Genomic DNA, 23889 nt, shown 5'->3' with positions numbered 1-23889 from the left:
GGGATGATGGGAGTTGTAGTCCAAAAACAGCTGGAGGCCCAAGGTTGGGAAACACTGCTTTATGCAGTGATGCCACACAGCTGATCTTTCCAGAGGTGATGCTGATGATGGCATACTGAGTGGCATTCCAGCATTCAGTGATTGCTTCTGTCCACTTAGCATCCTGACATAATTGCTGCACATATGTTCTGCTGCATGTGCTTCTGGAATCTGCTGAAGCAGAGTAGGGATTCATGGGAGCATGAGGATGTATCAGGAAAAGCAAAATACAGTGACTTATACTGTGTTACATGTCCTTTCTAGATTGTGACAAGTCATAATGTTCAAAACTGAATGTTCCTATTCAAATGTTCTTCTAGAATAAGGGATGCCATGACTTTCTTTGTGCTGGAATATTTTTTTTAAAGCACTGAGCCAATAATATGTTGTAATACGTTTTCATATCTCGCATATTATCTTAAGGTTTGGCCTCTCATTCTGGTTTTCTTACACAAGATGCATTGGTGTGGGAAATGGGAGCAGGCTCAAATACTTTGTCAGTGTGATGGAGACATGGCTCTGCTTGGTGGTCTCATTGCCCATAGACCTTCATCCTTCCCTCCTTCAGAAGAATAACCTGGCCACTGACAAGTGAGTGGGGAAATGGAGGTTATTGCACAGGTGAAGTACAATTGTGGCCTTGTATGCATATTATATCCCTGGATGGGTGAGTCTATGAATCAGCCCATTGTCTGTGAATTGAGTCCACATAGTGGTGCATTGTGTTACCTTTGGCTATGACAGATATTAGCAATGAACTTTTCAGTGCAAATTAAGTTGTTCCCATAAATATATTTCTAAGAAGGGCTCTTCCCAATGTTCTAGCATCTCGAATTCAGGGTTACTTAAGGTGATTTACACAAGCACTTTTTCCACCATGAATTGATTATTTAAATGCATCTTATAGCAGATATCCATATGTATCCCAGTCTTGTGAGTGGTCCAGCCTTCAATACATGTCTTACCTGAAAGATTTTAGAACAGCTGTATTTGGAAAGTTAAACCAAGATCTCTTCTTTTCTTAGTGGGATTTCAGCTTGGATGAATATTTTCTAGCTTGCCCACCACACTGGCAACTCAGTTTGGGTGGAAAGTAGAAGAGAAGAAGAGGAATTTGGATTTGATATTCCGCTTTATCACTACCCTCGGGAGTCTCAAAGCAGCTAACAATCTCCTTCCCTTCCTCCCCCACAACAAACACTCTGTGAGGCTGAGAGACTTCAGAGAAGTGTGACTGGCCCAAGGTCACCCAGCAGCTTCATGTAGAGGAGCAGGGACGCGAACCCGGTTCACCAGATTACAAGTCTACCGCTCCTAACCACTACACCACACTGGTAATGTGTTAAAGAATGATTCTAAGCCTCTCACTCCCTCTGGGAACAAATGGTCCTGGGGTCATATTGGCAGGTCCACACTGGATTTAGAGTAAGGTTACTCTTGTCAGCACTGTTTACAGGGTTTTTGGGAGGGCACTTTGCACCTCTCTGGCTTCCTGGTATCTATTGTGACTCACAGGCGGTCAGAGCAGGCTGGAAGGGCAAAGTCAAGGCCCCTAAAGCCACAGCCAAGCACCACTTTCAATGTCCACCTTGTCTTCAGTTGAAGAAAGGCCTCGATGGTCAGCTAATTCAGGCTTGCTTTGGCAGGCTGGAGAATGCTGAGGCTGAGAAGGTGGCCCTTGAAGAAGGCGAAGCCTACTGTCTATGGCCCTTGGATTCAGGGGAGCGGGCTTAGCATGGAATCTCCAACTCTGTTGACACCTGCCAGGGCTTGAGATGCTAGTCCAGCCTCTGGTTCAGGAGAAGTTTCCCCTTTTCAGAAATGGGATTGACCTGTCTGGGGTCCCTAACCACATGGAGATTTCCACATTGGGGGCCCAGCCAGTCTTTTGTGGTTGCTAGACAGACTTCACTGTTTTTGTGGACCCATTCTCCTTTCTTGGAAGGGGGTATGGGCAGAAGGAGATGATGTGGACCTGATATTGGAATATCGTGTACAGAGCCTATTCTGAGTTTGTGGGCAGAGAATGGCTGGCATATGAAGAGGCTTTTTGTATTACGGCTGCCTTTGAATGTTTCCTACTATGGCATAAGGAGGAGGTGGGGATGTGGGTGGCGTTGTGGTCTAAACCACCGAGCCTCTTGGACTTACTGATCAGAAGATTGGCGGTTCAAATCTCCACGACGGGGTGAGCTCCTGTTGCTCTGTCCCAGCTCCTGCCAACCCAGCAGTTCAAAAGCACACGAGTGCAAGTAGCTAAATAGGTACTGCTGTGGCGGGAAGGTAAATGCCGTTTCTGTGCGCTCTGGTTTCTGTCATGGTGTTCCGTTGCACCAGAAGTGGTTTAGTCATGCTGGCCACATGACCCAGAAAGCGGTTCCCGAGGCCTGAAAGCAAGATCAGGGCTTTTTCGGCCGTGGCCCTGATCTGGTGGAATGTTCTGTCACAAAAGACTAGGGCCCTGCGGGACTTGACATCTTTCAGCAGGGCCTGCAAGACAGAGCTGTTCCACCAGGCCTTTGGCCAAGGCACAGCCTGACTCCCTCCTTTGGCAATCCTCACAGAACTTCTAGCCCAATGGTTTCCATTAATTTGATTGGAATTAATTTTATAATGAAATGATTTTAGAATGTTTTATCGTTTTACTGTTGTTAGCCGCTCTGAGCCTGGCTTCGGCTGGGGAGGGCGGGATATAAATAAAAATTATTATTATTATTATTATTATTATTATTATTATTATTAGAGTGCTACAACCACATAGTCGCCTTTGACTGGACTTAACCGTCCAGGGGTCCTTTACCTTTTTTTACCTTTAAGAAGGAGGTGGACCTATGGCTCACTCTTATCTGATCTGTAGGGACAGGACTGATAATGGCCATCTTCTGGCTAGGCAGGTTGCTCTTCCTTCACGTTCCCACAGGGTAGGAGGGGGGTTCAACCTTGTTTGCTTTGCTGGGAGTACAGTTAATGTGGTATCTGCCGAATCCCTGGTGGTTCATACGACTCAATTTCCCCAAATTAATCTGGACATCACAAATTCACAGAAACCTGCCCAGCGGTTGTTTGAAATCTGTGATGCTCTGATTGTGCGACCTAGCCACTGCCACCTCTTCCAGGGTGGCCGGAGCAGCCTCCATCATAGGCTCCTCCACCACTGTGGCTGATATCTGCCGCGTCCATATTCACAGAAGTGGGCGCAACACATCCAAAAGCACACTTCTGGACGTAGGTGTCTCACTTCTGGTGGCCGAGGCAAGGCTGAGTAGGCTGCAAGAAGGCTGAGGCCCAGCCACCGTGGCACTGGAGAAAGAGCCAGCAGAGCGAAGGGTTGCGGTGGTGGTGGTGGTGGGGAGAGCATGTGGTTGGGTGGAAGCAGGAGAAAGAGTGTGCGGATGTTGCGCTTTCCCTCCCAAGCTCCATCTTGGCATGGGGGGTGGTGGTCCTCATCCCTTCACGACTTGTCCCTGAGAAAGGTTCTGCTAGGGTGGTTTCTGGGATTCCCAGGGTAAGATGCTGGGACCATCAAGCACTATTCCTGGGAAAGGGCCCCAGCTCAATCAGTGCAGCAGCTTTGTGACATCTGATGGAAAATTACACCCCCCCAAAGGCAGACACCCTATATCTTAAGGAAGGGTTTTTTTAAGTTTTGCATCCCCTGTGTTGGTCCATACTCTCCCCCCCTTACTTTTGCTCGTGATTTGAAGTTAGTGGTGGGGAGGAAGTCCTTAGTGTCTCAGCCTTTGTTTTTGACAGATCAGTGGGGATATATCATGGTATGTGGCCTAGTGTGGTATTCTAGGCGATCACCAGGTGGCAAAGCCAAACATTGGGACCAAGCTGTGCCTTAGGCAGTGGGCTTCGGCTGGACTGCCATGGCATGCATTGGGATAGGTTGCTCCCGATCCTGTTCCAGCAAGGTGGGGTGTGCCCCCATGCATGTTTTGGTTGCCCATCTGGGCTTGTGGGATCACCAGCCTTGTAGAACCAACATGCTTAAGTCCACTTGATGCATGAAGGGGTTAATGGCATAGAGTAAGCTGTCCTGCCAGGCTTAGCTAGGCCACTCCTCACCTTGGGAGGAGGGGAATCAAACCTATTGTTGTACCTCAGTTTATCTGAGAAGCTCAGTGTGTAAAGAGGTCTGAGCTAGTTGCTCCAAGCACCGATCTTGTCTTCAATGCTATTCAGCATCCATATGGTCACTATGAGTTTTTGGAGCTGTGCCTGGATGCAATGGTGAACAAGGATCTATAAATTGACCTTGAATCCTAGAAAGATGGAGGCCTATAGAGTGGCTCCCTATCTGGAAGACAGGTCAACGTCCTATACTGGATGGGCTTGTGCTTCTTCTGAAGGAGCAGATATGCTGCCTGGGGGTTCTCCTTAATCCATTAGAGGCCCAAGTGAGCTCCCTGGGCCATTCCTGGACTGTGACAACTTAACCTCAGCATTCCATGCATTGGTAGCCTTATGACCCGAGTACTGTGTTTGCTACAAGTGTCTTGGTTGTTTCGGCTGCTGCAGATACTGCTGCTACTCTGGTTGCTTGAGCCAGTTACCTGAAGGAGGACATTGGTTATTCCTCCACCCACTTGGATTGGCTATAGCCCTGCCCTGCCTCAAGACAAGTCTTCTCCCTGTGGGATTGTCGCCAGACATTGGAAGTGGGAACTCCTGGGTGGTACTCAGCTGGTTTCACTCAAACAGACCCACTGAAATTAATAAACATGACCAAGGTAGGTCCATTCAACTCTATAGGTTTGAGTAAAACTGCGTTGAATACCACCTCCCCCTATTTTTGTGCCGCTCCGCTGGGCTATAGCATCACATTGGAGCCTTTGCATTCTCATCTGTTAGCCAGTTGCTGGGAAGGTTCAATATACGTATGTGTGTATGTATAAACACAAAAATAATGTGGTCACTTAACTTATTGCCCTTTTTACTCCCTTCTTGGCTTGAGAAGTGTTTTCACTCCTCACCCCATTGCACTTTATTAAATTCCTTCTATTAACCCTTTCCATCCCTTCCCTCATTTAAGTATTCATTTCCACCCGTTTGTATCATGGCTGCATGTCATATTAGTTTCTCCTCCTTTCTCCCCTGCTCCTCATTAATCTCCACGTCATTTTACTAGGAGTTTCACAAAAGATTTGCTGGAGCTGATCAGGAGCTTCTAACACCCCCTGTCAGAGATCTCACTGTCACCAAGGAAGATACAGGAAATGCTTCCCTTTCCTTCCTTCTGATCACATCAGTTATAGAACTCACTTCCACAGGAGGAAATAGTGGCCACCAACTTAGATGGCTTTAAAAGAAAGTTAGACAAATTCAGGGAGGAGAGTGCTATCAAAGGCTACTAGCCACAGTCGCTAAGCTCTTCCTCCACAGCTGAAGGCAGCAATGCAGAATCCCGGTTGCAAGAAGAGTTCTTTTGGGCTTGAACCCTGCCAGCATCTCATTCACCACTGTGAAAACAGATGGGCCATTGGCCTGATCCAGAACACTCTTCTTATGTTGTGTGGACTTAAGTCACCTTAGCAACAGAAGAAACCTTAGAACACCATTTGCTTCTCACCTCCCATTCCTGGTAATGTAACAACTAATACTTTTATTTTAAAAACTGCGGAATGCTAAAAGTCTGAGAGTCCAGAGCACTGGGTGGAGGGACTGAGCGTAAAGATGAATGAGAAATTGTCCCACTCCCAAATTAACTTAATTCACCCATAGTTCATCTAGCAATTATGTTAACAACTTTCTGCGGTCGTTCAGAGATTTTTGTTCAAATGCACTAGTTGATTCCAAGCACTGGGGGTACCAGGACCATCGTGCACATGTGTTGCTGCGTAGGTTTTTGGGTTGCTATGTATTGCAAAATTGCTTCAGCTGCAGGATGAGCCTAGGATCCAACCTGTGTTATGTCAGTGTGAGCCCAGGTGGAGCAGCTGTGGGTTGGTTACACTTCATTTCATTACGTTTGTCCCCCTTCCATTCCAGGCTTCCTGTATCCGCATTTACTCAGCCATACATTGCATCCCTCTTGGGATCCTTTGCAGGTGTGCATCTGTGTGCCTTTTATTTCTCCTGTGACTCTTTAGACCCTACCCCCAACTCCCCCCCCCCATTAGGCAAAAAGAAAGAATGAAAACATCCATGCATGCAAGACTTTTAATGAGTTTTCAGTTTCAAAAACATGTTAAGAAATTTCATTTAGATGGGATCTGTCAGAAGAAACTGGAGGATTGTATGATTTAAGTGAGAATGCAGAGTTCAACGAAGATGATGAACGCCCCAAGAGGGACCTCCTATGTTATTTCGGGGGGGGGGGAGGCACTTGCAAGAAGCGACACAATCTTGCATAATTTCCTATTTATTGCATCCTTGTGATTTCACTACAGCTTCACAGGTGATGTTATTATCTCTATATTTTCAATGATTGGCTAAAAATGAAAAGGACAAGAACACATCAGAGTTAACACCTCCAAGGATTCAAACTCCAGGGACTTTTTCATTTTTAGTTGACATAGTGGAGCTTAAGATCAAAACTGAAAGTGATTTAAAAGAAAAAGAAGAACACGTAAAACATTATTTAGCAGTTTGTTTTAATGAATGTAGGAGCTGAATTAGTAATTAGTTTAGCAATCCTAGCTGTAACCCAGAATAAATTGGGCATTTTTTAAAGGGTGGATGTGCAGGTCATGAGAACATTTACATAGACATCCTGCAACCACCTACAGAATAAAGAAGGTTATGGGGTCTATAATCTTGTGCACATCTACTCAGGAATAACCTCCCATCAAATTTACTGGACCCATTCTTACTGAGTGCCCTTTCTAAAGTACAAAAAGGCATTATGATAATACTTGAAGTTATTTCTACTCACTGCATAATCCATTGTCGCATGAGCCAGGGCAGTTCCCACAAGGTGATCCAGACTTATATGGGGTCTGAAGTGATCCCATCATGTTCCCTCTGGGATGATAAATAAGATAAATAAGAAGTAAACAAACAGGGATACATTTGTGCTTTCTGTTCTCAATTAGAAAAGTATGTATGCATATTTTTTAGAAAGTTCCTTTAGTCTACTGTTGTATTAACCTTTTGTGTGCTGTAAATTATTGTTCTTAATTTCCCCTTAATTTTATTGTTCAAACTGCTCGGATGTTTTTTGACAAGCAGTGCATACATTTTTGAAATGAATGTGAGTAATAGTGCTGCACGCTGGTTTTTGCTGAGGCTCCAAGCCTAAAATGAATTGAGCTCATTCAGGTGGATTGGGGCTTTGGCTGAGTCGGGTGGAGACAAGGCCAAACAGGGTCAGCCTCCCAGAGTGACTGGGCAGCTGGGAGAAGGAGCACCTCTTCCCAGCAAGGGAAGACAGTCATGCGGTGAAGCTGAGCAGGACTGAACCCTCCTGCCTCTGCCATGCAGCTGTCAGGGTGGGATGCAGAGAGAAGGAGGGGCAGCAACTCCTTCTGCCTCCCAAATATATTGGCTTATTGTTCTAGTCAGATGCAGGAAAAAGCCAACTCACTCTTCAACTGAAAAAGTCCGGGCAAAGTTGAAAGCAGGTTTATGTAACAATGATGAGAAATTAGTTTCTAACATGTACAAATCATTGCTAGGCTGGGAAACAAAGGATGAAATGGTTAAAATAACAATGACTAATTGTGCTAAGGATGTTGGACATAATATAGATACGGCTGCCTGGGAAGAGCTTTGGAAAACAGGAATGACATTTACAGCATTTTATGGCTTAAAAGAAAATTATTACAAGATGATATACAGATCATATTTAACCCCAAAGAAACTAGTTCAAATGTACAAAAATGTATCAAACAAGTGTTGGAAATGTAATGACTGTGAGGGGTCATTTTATCATATGTGGTGGACCTGCAGGGAGGCGAAGGCCTTTTGGGATGTGATATATAATGAAATTAAGAAAAATAAATAAATTGGCTTTTCCCAAGAGGCTAGAATCCTTCCTACTGGGGATACTAGACAGAAAAATCCCAAAGGAAGCCTCAATGGTATTTATGTATGTGAGTACAATGGCAAGGATTCTCAATGCACAGAAATGGAAGGAGGAGGGAACACCCTCTAGAGAAGAATGGTTGATGAAAATCTGGGAATACGCAGAGATGGCAAAACTGACAGCACTGATAAGAGACACAGATTTCAAATCCTTAAAGAAGACTGGAAACCCTTTCTAGTCTACAGTGGTACCTCGGGTTACATACGCTTCAGGTTACATACGCTTCAGGTTACAGACAGAAATAGTACCTCAGGTTAAGAACTTTGCTTCAGCATGAGAACAGAAATCGTGCTCCGGCAGAGCGGCAGCAGGAGGCCCCATTAGCTAAAGTGTTGCTTCAGGTTAAGAACAGTTTTAGGTTAAGAACAGACCTCCAGAACGAATTAAATACTTAACCCGAGGTACCACTGTATTAAAAAAGTTATTCGCCATATGCAAAGACCACATTGGGGTTTGAAGTGTCAGAAAACAGCCGAGTATATTAAGAAACATGTTAAAGAGGATGAAATTATATAAGACAGAACCTTAAAATGCAATTGTATGTAATTTGGGTTACAAACATCTATGTTGGGTGAACGGGAAGTCACTAGTTTTGTGACTTCCCTGCCTATTCTCCTGAGGATAACTGTGACTGCTCCTATGAACAAGGAAATATTGGGCTGAATGAAGTAAGCCTCCCAGAATTCTCTACACTAGTTGTGGGTGGCAAATGGAGGTTTTCTGCCAAATATTCTCTGGGGTGGCACGGGATTTCCCCAGGATTTTAGAGCTGGCATAAGGAAGTTGATATGGTTAAGGTCTGACTGGATCCGCCCTGATGGTGAAGTTAGGGAGTCCATTTCACTGAATATTCAGTGCAATGAACATTCCAGAATGAAAGTGTTTAGGAGGATCCAAAGGGAGCGGGGAGGTAGAGGTTTCCATAAAATGTCAGAAAATTCTTTTCTGAGGGGTTTTGACTTTGTCATAAAAAAATAAATCCACTGCTGCTTCCTTATTTTTTAAGCAAGTAGCCCAAAGGTAATAAGGACTTTGTTGTTTTCGTTTTCTGGTTGGTTGGCAGCCATTGAAATGCAGAGTTAATACAGTACTAGTGTGCTGCCCAAGCGTCCTGTGGCTCTTATGAGCGTTCTTTTATTCAGGTTTTTTTTTTTTGTAATATATAAAAGGAAAACTGATATGAAACATAAATCCTTTGGAGACTATGGGTAACAAATGACAAACAAACAAACAAGCAAACAGATAAATAAATAATACATACGCAGGACAGTACTGGCAAACGTAGAGGTACTTCATTCTGCTTTGAGGACAATGGGCATCATAACAACCAATTAGGTGAGACTTGTGCCAAACCACCTGTAAGTATAAGAACATCCACACAAGAAAAGATATTGGAATCTGTTTCCATGCAGAGCAAGGAAAACATACATTTAACAGCTTTTTTTAAAAAAACAACAACCAAAATATCATCACTTTGTGTTGTGTCTAATTGAAGCACCCTCATTTTTCCCCTCAGGGAAAGGAAGTTTGAATAAGCTGTGAATGAGAATGGCATCCGAAGAAAAAACAGAAAGAAAGGCACAGCAGAGATAAGGTTCTGTCTTGGGCCCGGTCTTATTCAACATCTTTATCAACGACTTGGATGATGGACTCAAGGGCATCCTGATCAAATTTGCAGATGACACCAAACTGGGAGGGGTGGCTAACACCCCAGAGGACAGGATCACACTTCAAAACGACCTTGACAGATTAGAGAACTGGGCCAAAACAAACAAGATGAATTTTAACAGGGAGAAATGTAAAGTATTGCACTTGGGCAAAAAAAATGAGAGGCACAAATACAAGATGGGGGACACCTGGCTTGAGAGCAGTACATGTGAAAAGGATCTAGGAGTCTTGGTTGACCACAAACTTGACATGAGCCAACAGTGTGACGCAGCAGCTAAAAAAGCCAATGCAATTCTGGGCCTCATCAATAGGAGTATAGCATCTAGATCAAGGGAAGTAATAGTGCCACTGTATTCTGCTCTGGTCAGACCTCACCTGGAGTACTGTGTCCAGTTCTGGGCACCACAGTTCAAGAAGGACACTGACAAACTGGAACGTGTCCAGAGGAGGGCAACCAAAATGGTCAAAGGCCTGGAAACGATGCCTTATGAGGAACGGCTAAGGGAGCTGGGCATGTTTAGCCTGGAGAAGAGGAGGTTAAGGGGTGATATGATAGCCATGTTCAAATATATAAAAGGATGTCACATAGAGGAGGGAGAAAGGCTGTTTTCTGCTGCTCCAGAGAAGCGGACACGGAGCAATGGATCCAAACTACAAGAAAGAAGATTCCACCTAAACATTAGGAAGAACTTCCTGACAGTAAGAGCTGTTCGACAGTGGAATTTGCTGCCAAGGAGTGTGGTGGAGTCTCCTTCTTTGGAGGTCTTTAAGCAGAGGCTTGACAACCATATGTCAGGAGTGCTCTGATGGTGTTTCCTGCTTGGCAGGGGGTTGGACTCGATGGCCCTTGTGGTCTATTCCAACTCTATGATTCTATGATTCTATGATTCTATGATTCTAAGGACAATCCATTATCTGAACTTCTGTGTGAAAAATATGGAAAAAGTACTGGGTGAAACGTGAGGGAAAAACCCACCCCTTCTCGGTTTCCTTCCTTCCTTCTGTGAGGTCCCTGGCAGCCGCAAGCCAAGATGTGAGTGGGCTGTCAGGCATGGATTGACTAGCTGAACCATGCGCTTGACAAAGATACAAAACGGTCTTTGAGTTACCTGAGTGTAATGGCCAATTACGGCCCCTGGACGGACTTCTCCAACACCGTACTTGAAATCTTTCACCTCGTTGTACCAAGCTTGAATCACGTCATTCCATGAAGTAGCGTGAGATGATGCATATATATTTTCACCACATGAGATGCCATCTAGAAGTGGAGACGGGAAGCATTAGCAAAACTCATGATTCCTGACCTAGGAAATTCTGTAAACAAGAGGAGTCATGCAATGCTTCAGAGGAACATGCTGCAACAGGGAAAAGCTTGTTTATTCCAAGCAGAATTGGTCCCCCCACTCACAAATCTGTCTGGTTAGCTAGTTGGTTAAAGCTACTTACATCTGAATGCAAAATAATTATTCTAAAGCAAAAGGTACACCTGTTTTGTTGTTAGCACATGTATGTTTGCCTGTAAATGTCTTTTCTAAAAGGCACTCACTCTCTGGGGGTTTTAGAATTACTGCAGTGGTGTGTGGTCAGTGGACAAGGCAAGTCCCCATAAGGGTTCAAGAGCCCTCCTGACACCTTTCCAAAGCCCACCTGGCATCTTGTCAGAGGCCTGGCGCCTCCTTCTCAAAGCCCAGGAAGCTTCTGCCCAGCTTAGGGATAGAGGCGCAATGCTCACGTGTATGACATTGTGGCGTTGTAATGTCACACATGCAACATCACCCCAATTGCCCTTGCAGGCTGTCACTTCTCACCTTAACTTTCCATGTGAAAAATTTCACTGCTTGCCACTGAATTATTGTATTGATCTCTATCTCTGTCTCTGTCTCTGTCTCTGTCTCTGTCTCTGCCTCTGCCTCTGCCTCTGCCTCTGCCTCTGCCTCCAGTCTCCAGTCTCCAGTCTCCAGTCTCCATCTCCATCTCCATCTCCATCATCGCTATCATCTCTGTCTCCGCCTCCGCCTCCGCCTCCGCCTCCGCCTCCGCCTCCGCCTCCGCCTCCGTCTCGTCTCCAATCTCCATCTCCATCTCCATCATCGCTATCATCTCTCTCTCTCTCTCTCTCTCTCTCTCTCTCTCTCTCATCTCTCTCTCTCTCTCTCTCTCTCTCTCTCTCTCTCTCTCTCTCTCTCTCTCTATCTCTCTATCTCCAATCTCCATCTCCCCCCCATTACTGTGATTAACAAGGCAGAGATATTGAAGTTCAAAAGCAAAATGTTTCAGGTTTCACCTTCTTTAGAACACCTGAGGGAGCAGGAAGGTGCAGTGCACTGGTCCTCTGTGCTTAAAAAGTTATATGTATCACAGGTGGACACAGTGTGTGTCGAGGTAAAGCTTAGCTAGTGAGAATGGCATGTGGAATTCTGACTTCAGATGTTAGGGAGAATGGGAACATTCCTCTCCATTGTGCCTCTTTCCGTGGGATTCCTCGGGTATTTTTAATATTATGCTCAGAATGACAATTGTGGAGTCAGTGCAACAATTGTGAATGTATATTAGATGTGGGTTAGATTTTAGATCACCCTCAATTTTTTGCACAGTGCTTACTGACAGATGTACTTGCCGGCAACTCTTTGGTTACTTGGGCTGTGAGCAAATTTACAGTTGCTTGCCCAGCGTTTTGCATTCGCTTCAGCAGCCGAATTCCATCTCTAAATGAAAAAAAAGTAGTAAATGTGTGAATGGACACATTCTCTAAAAATGGAGAACATCATATACCTCTGATTTCTTAAAAATTTCACGTGTTCTGTTCTAGATTCAATCCCCAACCTCAGTCCCTGGATGATCTTAAGCATTGTTTAGCATTACCTTTGCCTGACTCATGCCAGCTATGCTTAACGATAGTAAGGTAAAAAAAGGTAAAGGACCCCTGGACAGTTAAGTCCTGTCAAAGGTGAATATGGGGTTGCGGCGCTGATCTCACTTTCAGGCTGAGGGAGCCGGCATTTGTCCGTAGACAGCTTTCTGGGTCATGCGGCCAGCATAACTAACTGCTTTTGGTGCAACGGAATTCCATGATGGAAACCAGAGCACATGGAAACACCGTTTACCTTCCCGCAGCAGCGGTACCTGTTTATCTACTTTCACTCTCATGCTTTTGAACTGCTAGGTTGGGCAGAAACTGGGACAGAGCAATGGGAGCTTACCCTGTTGCATGGATTCAAACTGCTGACCTTCAGATTGGCAAGCCCAAGGGGCTCAGTGGTTTAGACCACAACGCCACCCACATCCCTAGCCAGCTTTTAAACCCTGGTTAAGATGGTGAGTTAGGTGCTCTCAGCTACTCATTGGGATGTGCACACATTACCATTTACTTGGGTTCCAGTGCACCACAACCACTGGGCTTTGAATCTATGGATGCACAATGTTATTCATATTCCAAACGTATGCTGCCATTTCTTGTGCTTTGGTGTGTTTCCCTCCAAGTCAAATTTGACCTGATGCGAGCATTGTAGCCTTGTCCCACTTCTAGTGAAGCCCTGGTGTGTACATTGATGTTTACAGAAACTGATGTTTCCTTCTGGGGTGGTGGCCCTACATGTCTGACATCAGAGTTCCCCCGTCTCCCTCCTCCCACACCTCTCTTGCCAGGAGCGCCCCTTCCTTTTCACAGAAGACAGCCTCCATTCCACCTGCCACAGCTGCTTGCTGGGGGAGAAAAGTCTGCATGTTTAGGCAAAGTTGTGGTGGTGAGGCCTGGGCCACAGAACTCAGGACACTTTGGACTCAGCTACATTAGTACAGAAAAAGCGTTTTAAATGCTTTATAACACTGTGACCCCAGATGGCACTGTAGAATTCCATCTTTCGCCAACATGATTTCCCATTATGAGGTTTACAACACGTTTTCCTGAAATGCTTTTTTGAGGTGTGTAGATCCAGCCATTATATAGCATACCCGCCAACTTCTTCTAGCCTAAATCCAGGGCACCCCCCCACCCACTCAGGCCCACCATCACCACTGCCACCCCCACACCACTTCCCTGCTCACCCCACACCCACTCAGGCCACTTCAGCACGCCATTGCTGCCCCCCGGCTGCCTTAACTTGGCTGGTTGGGTTTTCTCTCCACCACCTCGGCTGCCACCACCATGAGGTTTTTTTTGTATGCTTATTCTTAGATCTTATTAGGACTTATGTGGGGAATATTTAATTTTGTTGTATATGTCTGGATGTGTTTTATTCTTTGCTTATGACAAATTTTGTTATATTTATCTAATTATGTAAATTGCATTGAGCATGGCTTGAACGATGGAATAGTGACATACGCATAAATGATGATATGGAAATATGTGCCCACTTTTTGTCCTCTTCTGTCTTTTCTAAAACGATGTGTAAGTGGCATTCAAGCTGTTGTTGAATCTAGTCCTATCCTTGAAGATTACTATGAGAGGGTGAAGAACAAAGGTTTTCTGCCTGCAAGGAGGTGTAGTATCCCTGGAAAGCCTTTGCCAAGGCCCCTGACCTACAACAAGGCCTCTTCCTTGCTTACCATCTTCAGCATGTTGCTTGCCGGTGGCTGCACTCCTCTCCGCAGGGCATTGTGCTTGTCAACAATCTGATTTCGCTGAGCTGGTCCAATTCCTACTGCATGTGCCTGAAGTAAGAGAACAAGTAATATTTCTCTTGTCTTTATTTATTGGATTATTTTTCATTATGCTAATATAATTTTACCATTGCTTCTCTAAGAATCATGAAAAAGTGCTTAGTCGGCCCCATTTGCCTCTGTCAGGCTGCTCTGACCTAAATGAAATCTGAATTGTAAACTGTTGGGTAATGTAGTAACATCAAACTCTCTGGTGTATTCTGGATCAGTGGTGCCCAGCAACTGTGGGTGCCTGAGGCTGGGCATTGCCATCATGCCCTTCTGGTGTGTGCGCTCTATGTCATCACGCCCCCCCCGCATGCCCACATCACTCATACACAAAATGGGGGCGCAGTGACGTAGCGCACACACGCCAGGGGCATGATGACATAGTGCGCATGTCGCCCACAGCATGCATGCGCAACCGAGCCTGGCTCTGTCATCTAAAATGTTGTGGGAGCCTTGGCACCCAGGTCCCTGGGCACCCGGCACCTATGCTTTGGATGAATGTACAGTTACTGAAATAAAAAAGAGACTTGCCATTACTTTTAGTGGAATTGAAAACCACAACATCCTTAAAGAATCGAGATTCAATCAAGTTTATTTTTTTTTAAAAAAAATACAGTTACATTTGTTTGGACTTCCCCTTAAGTATGATATTTTTCAAGTTCATTGTGTTCCTGGATGAAGCAGTAAAACACATTTTGACTGATTAAAGAGAATATTTTGGTTGGCGCAATCCAATCTTAGATTTGAAAACAACCCAACCAATTTTAGTAACACTTTCCCCCCTACTGATTTAAAGGGGAGAAAGTTAGGCATGGATGCTTGTGTAGCTAAGAAAGTTACTTTTGAAGCAGGTTGTTGTAACACAGCTGCAAAACTCAGCAACACAATGAGAATGATCATCTCTGAAAACAAAATAACAGCAGGGGTTTTACCTTACATTTGCTGTTTGTATGTAGAATGTACTTATTGAGACATGGCACCCCTCTCCTGAGGGCTGGTTTAGATTCCAAACTCCTCACGTGGCAGCAGCCGAGAAGTCGATTTCTGCTTCCCGGAACAGGGCTGGTCAGGTGACAGATCAGGATCTGCTGGAAGATCTCTGGATGGTTTGCAGGAGATGGATGAGGGTTTTGGACTCCCGGTTGTTTAACAGTGGCAATTCATTGCTGAATTGTACAATGTAAGTACAATGTTTAATATAGATTATAGCATACTAATCCTCCACAAAGAAAAACATCAGGCTTTTAGAAGGAATAATTGACCTGTAGTAACTTGGATGTACATGTTCCTTAAAGGTCATTCCCACTGGAATGGGAATCCCCAAGTAAATGCTCATAAAATAGCAGCCTTGAAATTGCTTTAATCACAGTCTCCTTCTCCCTGGGGGCTCTGGGTCTTTTAGGTCTGTCTGTGATCTCTAGACTGAATTGTGAGCACCTGCTGAAAAGTATGGTTCCCAGGAGTCTTCTGGGGGAAGGTATAAATGTGAAATTTGTAAAATATACATTAGATATATCCCTAGCATTATATCCATTGAAGACTATTGTAATGCTCTTGCATATTACGATCCCAAGACCTCCCCCAATAAAGAAAGACACAATTGACACAGAATTTAGTTTAAGGTTCTTGGCATTATTTTGGCCACAACTTTATTGATTACAGATTGTGAGTGGTTTGCTTAGGCATTGGTTCCCGACTAGCTGCACCTGACCTTGTCAGGGCAGCACTGACGACTGGAAACCGGCAGAGGTCAGTAAGGGAAAACATTCTGGGGGAGCAATGGACCAGGCTCAGACTCAAGCTCACCCCAAATGCTCCCAGGGGCCAGATTTACCCCAGCAACCGAGGGACCACCAATTGGGTTGTTGTGGCTATCCAATCGCTTCCACCCACACAAGCAATGAGGTCAGTCCTGATGATCTCCCCGCAACACGTGCTATCTGGGAGGAGGACACGATTTATCCGCTGGCTTAAGTGCAGAGTCTTCAGTAGAAGAGTTTTGTAAACTGCTTTCAGGGTTGTTGTTGTTTTTTTTAAACAGTGAAGTGGTGTATAAATTTTATGAAATAAACAAATTAATAATAGAAATGTGAATATTAAGATGTCTCCCCCTGAGCTAACCTAACGTGTTTAGCTACGGCTGCCATACATCCGGTTTTCCCCAGACATTTCAAAGGTGGAATTGACATCCAGGTGGAATCTCTGAAAGGCGATGCTTTGTCCTGAATCTTAGGCAAGTCAATTGAAATATTGGTTCAACAACAAAAAGCTCAGCAATTTTGTGTAAGGAGGCTGAAGGAACATTCTTTCACCTTTGGTGGACATGCCCGAGGGTGAAGGCTTTTTGGGAAATGATTTATAACGAGTTGAAAAAGGTATTTAAGTATACCTTTCATAAGAAACCAGAGGCCTTCCTCCTGGGCATTGTAGGCCAGAGAGTGCCAAAGAAAGACAGAACTTTCTTTTTATATGCAACTACAGCAGCAAGAATCCTTATAGCCAAATACTGGAAGGCACAGGAGGTACCCACACTGGAAGAGTGGCACACGCAACTGATGGACTATATGGAACTGGCTGAAATGACAGGCAGAATTCGAGACCTGGGAGAAGAGACAGTGGAAGAGGACTGGAAAAAATTCAAGGACTATTTACAAAAACATTATAAGCTATATGAATGTTGAGAATTTGCTAAGTTTTGAGAAAATCATGCTTCAGTATTGAATTCGAAAATGATTGAAACTAAGTTATGACCGAGAAAAGTTTAATTTTTAGAGTAAATAATTAGATGAAAATACAAAAACACATGAAACAAGGTATTAATTTGCTGCTTATTTTTATTGTAAGGAATGCAGGGATGGAGGATGTGGGGAAGTCCAATTGATGATGAAAAAAGATTTGGAAAAATGAATTTTCTGTTATTTAATTTCTTCTTTTTTTTGTAAAACAGCATTTGTTGTGTTATTGATGATGTACTGTTCATTTATTTGGACCTTGGAAAACAAAGCAATAAAAAATATTATAAAAACAAACAAACAAAAAGCTCAGCAATTTTGGGGTTTCCTGGTTTTACTTTTTGAAATATGGCAACTCTAGTTGCAAATAACCTTCATATGGCAGGCTATGTGATATAGCAGGCTTTGGTATAAACTGGCTCCCCCCATCCCCCCAAAAATCTTACCTTCTCGTTTCCAGTGAGACCAGAATAACCTTCTTTGTAGATTTAAGGAGGTTCTGGATGTCACTGGATGATGTTATGCTTATATACCTCTCCTGTTTCCTTCTCTGCAGAATGACTCAATGTCCAACAGTAAATCACACAATTTTCACCAGGGAGAACTTTGGATTTCTCTTATCTTGTTTAAAAAAAGATGATTTCCTGAAATTTATTAACCATCTTCTATGCAACAACAAAGCATTTCTTATTAGTGAGCTCTTTCATGCCAGCCAACTTCTTATGAACGATTGATATCTGTGCTTGTTCTTTATCCCATGGCATCCTTTCATCACCCATAGTGCTAAGCACATTTACTTAGAAGCAAGTCCCATTTCCCCCCAAAGCAGAATGTGTTTGCAGCTGCAGCCTAAGACTCTAAACCAACTGCAAACCATCATGAATGCTTGAAGGCACTGAATCATTACAGATTGCAGTATGTGATCACAAGCTGTTTAGAAATCCCAATTTATCAACAACCCATTTCATTTGCATAGGTGTGTAGTTAAATCAGATCACTGATGTGCCTTCCTTTACTTTTCATTTAGAAGATGTGAGGATTTTAAATGTTGGATGTGTTAACATTCATAGATAAATGCTTTTAGGTAGCATTGCATAATAATGGCTACCCTTTCTTTTGATACAGACTTATGTGCTTCCTATAGCAGAAGAATTTCTCCCATTGTTGTTGTTGTTTAGTCGTTTAGTCGTTTTCGACTCTTTGTGACCCCATGGACCAGAGCACGCCAGGCACTCCTGTCTTCCACTGCCTCCCTCAGTTTGGTCAAACGCATGCTGGTAGCTTCGAGAACGCTGTCCAACCATCTCGTCCTCTGTCGTCCCCTTCTCCTTGTGCCCTCCATCTTTCCCAACATCAGGGTCTTTTCCAGGGAGTCTTCTCTTCTTATGAGGTGGCCAAAGTATTGGAGTCTCCCTGGTGAATTTCTCCCTGGCGCCTGCTAATTATATTGGAAGTAAAGCTCCCATCTGAGCCAATGGAAGCAGGTGTCAGTCGCCCAGTCTGGATCAGGACTGTCGCAAGGGAAGGGTTAAGTCCTCCTCCTGATAATAGTTGGACTCTGCCTGCTATTGACTACTTAAACTGTTTATGCACTGATGAAGTGATAGGAAATGTTCTGGTGTCCCTCATTTGCTGATAACTTGGCAGCTCGTATCTCTTTATGCAGTGATGCCACACAGCTGATCTTTCCAGAGGTGATGCTGATGATGGCATACTGAGTGGCATTCCAGCATTCAGTGATTGCTTCTGTCCACTTAGCATCCTGACATAATTGCTGCACATATGTTCTGCTGCATGTGCTTCTGGAATCTGCTGAAGCAGAGTAGGGATTCATGGGAGCATGAGGATGTATCAGGAAAAGCAAAATACAGTGACTTATACTGTGTTACATGTCCTTTCTAGATTGTGACAAGTCATAATGTTCAAAACTGAATGTTCCTATTCAAATGTTCTTCTAGAACAAGGGATACCATGACTTTCTTTCTGCCGGAACTTTTTTTAAAAGCATTGAGCCAATAATATGTCGTAATACGTTTTCATATCTCACATATTATCTTAAGGCAGGCATAGGCAAACTCCGGTCCTCCAGATGTTTGGGACTACAATTCCCATCATCCCTAGCTAACAGGACCAGTGGTCAGGGATGATGGGAACTGTAGTCCCAAACATCTGGAGGACCGGAGTTTGCCTATGCCTGCCTTAAGGTTTGGCCTCTCATTCTGGTTTTCTTACACAAGATGCATTGGTGTGGGAAATGGGAGCAGGCTCAAATACTTTGTCAGTGTGATGGAGTCATGGCTCTGGTTGGTGGTCTCATTGCTCATAGACCTTCATCCTTCCCTCCTTCAGAAGAATAACCCTGGCCACTGACAAGTGAGTGGGGAAATGGAGGTTATTGCACAGGTGAAGTACAATTGTGGCCTTGTGTGCATATTATATCCCTGGATGGGTGAGTCTATGAACCAGCCCATTGTCCGTGAACTGGCCCATTGTGAATTGAGTCCACATAGTGGTGCATTGTGTTACTTTTGGTTATGACAGATATTAGCAATGAACTTTTCAGTGCAAATTAAGTTGTTCCCATAAATATATTTCTAAGAAGGGCTCTTCCCAATGTTCTAGCATCTCGAATTCAGGGTTACTTAAGGTGATTTACACAAGCACTTTTTTCCACCATGAATTGATTATTTAAATGCATCTTATAGCAGATATCCATACGTATCCCAGTCTTGTGAGTGGTCCAGCTTTCTATATATGTCTTATCTGAAAGATTTAAGAACAGCTATATTTGGGACGTTAACCAAAAGCTCTTCTTTTCTTAGTGGGATTTCAGCTTGGATTATTTTTTTCTAGCTTGCCCACCAGAGTGGCAACTCAGTTTGGATGGAGAGTAATATGTTATAGAATGATGCTAAGCCTCTCACTTCCTCTGGGAACAAGGGGTCCTGAGATCAGCTTGGTAGACACACACCTGATTAAGAGTAAGTTTAGCTATTTCTGTTGAGCCCTTGATCACACGCTTGTGTTCCTGGCTGGAAAATGGATCCAGTGACCTGCAATGATATCTTCACTAAGAAGCTATGAAGTCTGCTTGTCTCAGATCAGCATATAATGGCCTGATCCTGTTAAGCTCCACCAAAGCCAATGGATGAAGTTACTCAATGGGTAAGTCTGGTTATGAGTTACATTTACCACAGAAGCAGCCATGCATACACCAGGTTCTGACTGCAAGGTGGGTCCTGGGCAACTGTCTGAGGGCCACATGTCAGGCGTGACACTTCAGATTGCCAACAACTTCCACCCCCCCCCCCATTAGACAAGCAATAAAATAAAGAAATCCACACTTGCAAGGTAATTTATGAGTTTTCAATTTAAAAAGCCTGTTAACAAGTTTCATTTGGAAGGGGTCATCCAGAAGGTCCTGACTGATGGCCTGATTTGAATGAGAATGCGGAATTCAACAGAGAAGACGAATACCCCTATTTTATTTCAATGGTATGCAGGCAAGAAGCAGGACAATCTGCCTCAAAGCTTTCTTCTTGCATCTGCCTTACTTCGCTACATCAGCTCAGTTGCTGTAATTATCTACACGTTTGCAAGGATTGTCTGAAAGTGAAAAGAACACGAAACACACCACCATCAGACTAGACATCAACAAAAGCAGAATGCCTCCAATGGATTCAAATTCCAGGGACTCATTAATTCAGTGGTTCTCAAAGGGTGTGGCAGGAGAGGATGGCGAGCCTGGTGGGAAGATTCAAGGGCAACCCAAAAACATTTAAACATTTCATTTGTGTTGATGAGGAGATGAAGTGGAAGTGTTTCCGCTTGCCCAATACAACAATCTCCTTAGAGCTACTGTGAGTACACCCCATCATGCTGAAATTCTCCATCCACCTCAGAAATATGGAAGGTTACAGATAGGTAGCCGTGTTGGTCTGAAGTGTATCTGAAGAAGTGTGCATGCACACGAAAGCTCATACCAAGAACTAACTTAGTTGGTCTTTAAGGTGCTACTGGAAGGAATTTTTTTGTTTAGAAATATGGAAGGTTATTGATACTGCAGTTCTGTGCATACCTGCTTGGGAACAGCTTCCTTCAAACTCAGAGGGGTTTTCTTCTGAACAATTATGCTTAGGGTGTGGCAGTTTTAGCATCTCAACTGGCAGGGGTGGCAACTTGAATAAATATTGGGAGGGCTCAGGTAAGCCCCACCCTGCATAACCGACCACAAGATGCAGCACATGCACACCATTTGAATGGCTATGCCCATCACCTATGGAGGACCTTGGCTCCCTCAAATATTTTGTAAGGGGCAGGGGCGAAGGGACCTTGGCCCCTAGGAATTGGCTGCTATGCAAACTGGGAATATTATTGCCAATGCCCCTCACACAAAGGCTATTTCACATAAAGAATGCTTCGCTTTCTATGTAATATTGGACGTAAAGGATATTTATTTATTTATCACATTTATAGCCTCCCACCTTTTCCCCAAGGAGCTCAAGGTGGTGTACTTAAGTTTGCCTCCTCCCTCTTTTATCCCAACAACCATCTTGCGAGACAGGTCAGGCTGAGAGAGTGTGACTGGCCCAAGGAACCAGTGACCTTCATGGCCGACCGAGGAGTCGAACTCTGATCTCCCAGCTGATCTCCCAGCTGATGGCATGGCTCCCCAAATCAACACAGACTGTGGAAACTTCACATTGGACTTCAAGCATCTGGCATTGTGTGCCTCCCCATTCTTCCTCCAGAGCCAGTGTGGTGTAGTGGTTAAGAGCGGTAGTCTTGTAATCTGGTGAACCGGGTTTGCGTCTCCACTCCTCCACATGCAGCCTCTGGGTGACCTTGGGCTAGTCACGCTTCTCTGAAGTCTCTCAGCCCCACTCACCTCACAGAGTGTTTGTTGTGGGGGAGGAAGGGAAAGGAGAATGTTAGCCGCTTTGAGACTCCTTCGGGTAGTGATAAAGCGGGATATCAAATCCAAACTACTACTACTACTACTACTACTACTACTACTACTACTACTACTACTACTATTCTTCTTCTTCTTCTTCTTCTTCTTCTTCTTCTTCTTCTTCTTCTTCTTCTTCTTCTTCTTCTCCTCCAGACTCTGGGTCCCTGGTTTCCAAATGAGATGCAAAAGCTGCTCTCATCAGAAAAGAGATTTGGGGAGCCATGTCATCAGCTGGTGTTGGTCCACTGTGCTTCATTAAGTCCAGGGTCAATGTAGCCATCTACCAGGAGATTTTGGAGCACTTCATGCTTCCTACAGCAGACGAGCTTTATGGGGATGCTGATTTCATTTTCCAGTAGGACTTTGTCACCTGCCCACACTGCCAAAAGTACCAAAACCTGATTCAATGGACATGGGATTACTGTGCTTGATTGGCCAGCAAACCCGCCTGACCTGAACCCCATAGAGAATCTATGGGGCATTGCCAAGAGAAAGAAGAGAGACATGAGACTGAGCAATGCAGAAGAGCTGAAGGCTGCTATTGAAGCTTCCTGGTCTTCCATAACACCTCAGCAGTGCCAAAGGCAGATAGCATCCATGCCACGCCGCATTGAGGCAGTAATTGATGCAAAAGGGGCCCAAACCAAGTACTGAGTACATATGCATGCTTCTACTTCTCAGAGGTGCAATATTGCTCTATTTGCAGTCCTTGTTTTGCTGATTTCATTTAATAGTCTAATTTTCTGAGATTGTTAATTTGGGGTTTTCATCAGCTGTACACCATAAACATCACAATTATAACAAATAAAGGCTTGACATATCTCGCTTTGCATGTCATGAGTCTATCTTTTTGAAGAAAAAGAAGACAAAGAAGAAGAAGATGAAGAAGAAGAGGAGTTTGGATTTGATATCCCGCTTTATCAGTACCCGAAGGAGTCTCAAAGCGGCTCACATTCTCCTTTCCCTTCCTCCCCCACAACAAACACTCTGTGAGGTGAGTGGGGCTGAGAGACTTCAGAGAAGTGTGACTGGCCCAAGGTCACCCAGCAGCTGCATGTGGAGGAGCGGAGACGCGAACCCGGTTCACCAGATTACGAGTCCACCGCTCCTAACCACTACACCACACTGGCTCTTTAGAGAGAAAACATTTTAAGTAAGCACCTTTTTTTGGCACCTACCGTATTTTTCACTCCATAAGACATACTTTTTTCCTCCTAAAAAGTAAGGGGAAATGTCTGTGCGTCTTATTGAGCGAATGCCTACGGATGGCGGGGGGATCCTGCTGCAGTCACGAGCAGAGGATCCATGGTTCCCCTTCCTTCCCTCCTCCGTGGCTCACTTTGAAGCAGCAAAGCGGGAGAGGAGCCGCTTACATGGGTGTAAGCGGCTGCTGTCTGGTTGGCTGCTTTAAAGGAACCGTGCTCTCTTTCCCTCCCTCCTCCCCGCTCAGCTCACTGAAAAGCTCCTTCTCCACACACCCCAATGTGCTCCTTGTCTCTTCAGTACTTAAACCCTTCTCCTGCATTATTAGCAGCCTCCTTCTCCACACACCCAACACGTGCTCCTTGTCCCTCCAGTGTTTTTCCTTCCCTCCCCACTTAAAACGTGGTTACAAAGCACAAGTCCACATGGATCCTCAGGATTTTTGCATTGGGTCACCCCAAATTCACCATCAGATCACATAGCATGTCCATGGCTACAGCCTGCACCAAAAAAATCACGCACCCACTGTTGCCTGGGGCCACAGTGGCGCAAAAACATGGTTACAAAGCACGGATCCACATGGATCCTCAGGATTTTTGCATTGGGCTACCCCA

General features: G+C 44.4%; 1 protein-coding gene across 1 annotated transcript in view; it reads right to left on the bottom strand.

Annotated features, from left to right (window-relative positions):
* Positions 1 to 6465: 6465 nt before the first annotated feature.
* Positions 6466 to 23889, bottom strand: part of LOC114593517 (uncharacterized) — a 43091-nt gene continuing 25667 nt past the window's right edge. Inside the window, exons 12-18 of the mRNA XM_077925347.1 lie at positions 15227 to 15288; positions 14285 to 14389; positions 12357 to 12444; positions 10849 to 10997; positions 9333 to 9427; positions 6920 to 7008; positions 6466 to 6476 (exon numbers count right to left, since the gene is read on the bottom strand). Coding sequence (XP_077781473.1) covers positions 6466 to 6476; positions 6920 to 7008; positions 9333 to 9427; positions 10849 to 10997; positions 12357 to 12444; positions 14285 to 14389; positions 15227 to 15288 — 599 coding nt within the window. The remainder of the gene's footprint in view (positions 6477 to 6919; positions 7009 to 9332; positions 9428 to 10848; positions 10998 to 12356; positions 12445 to 14284; positions 14390 to 15226; positions 15289 to 23889) is intronic.

The sequence above is a fragment of the Podarcis muralis genome, chromosome 3 (genome assembly GCF_964188315.1).
Source record: "Podarcis muralis chromosome 3, rPodMur119.hap1.1, whole genome shotgun sequence".
Taxonomy (NCBI): Eukaryota; Metazoa; Chordata; class Lepidosauria; order Squamata; family Lacertidae; genus Podarcis; species Podarcis muralis.
The sequence above is the reverse complement of the archived record's forward strand: the minus strand, read 5'-3'. Positions and strand labels throughout refer to the sequence as shown.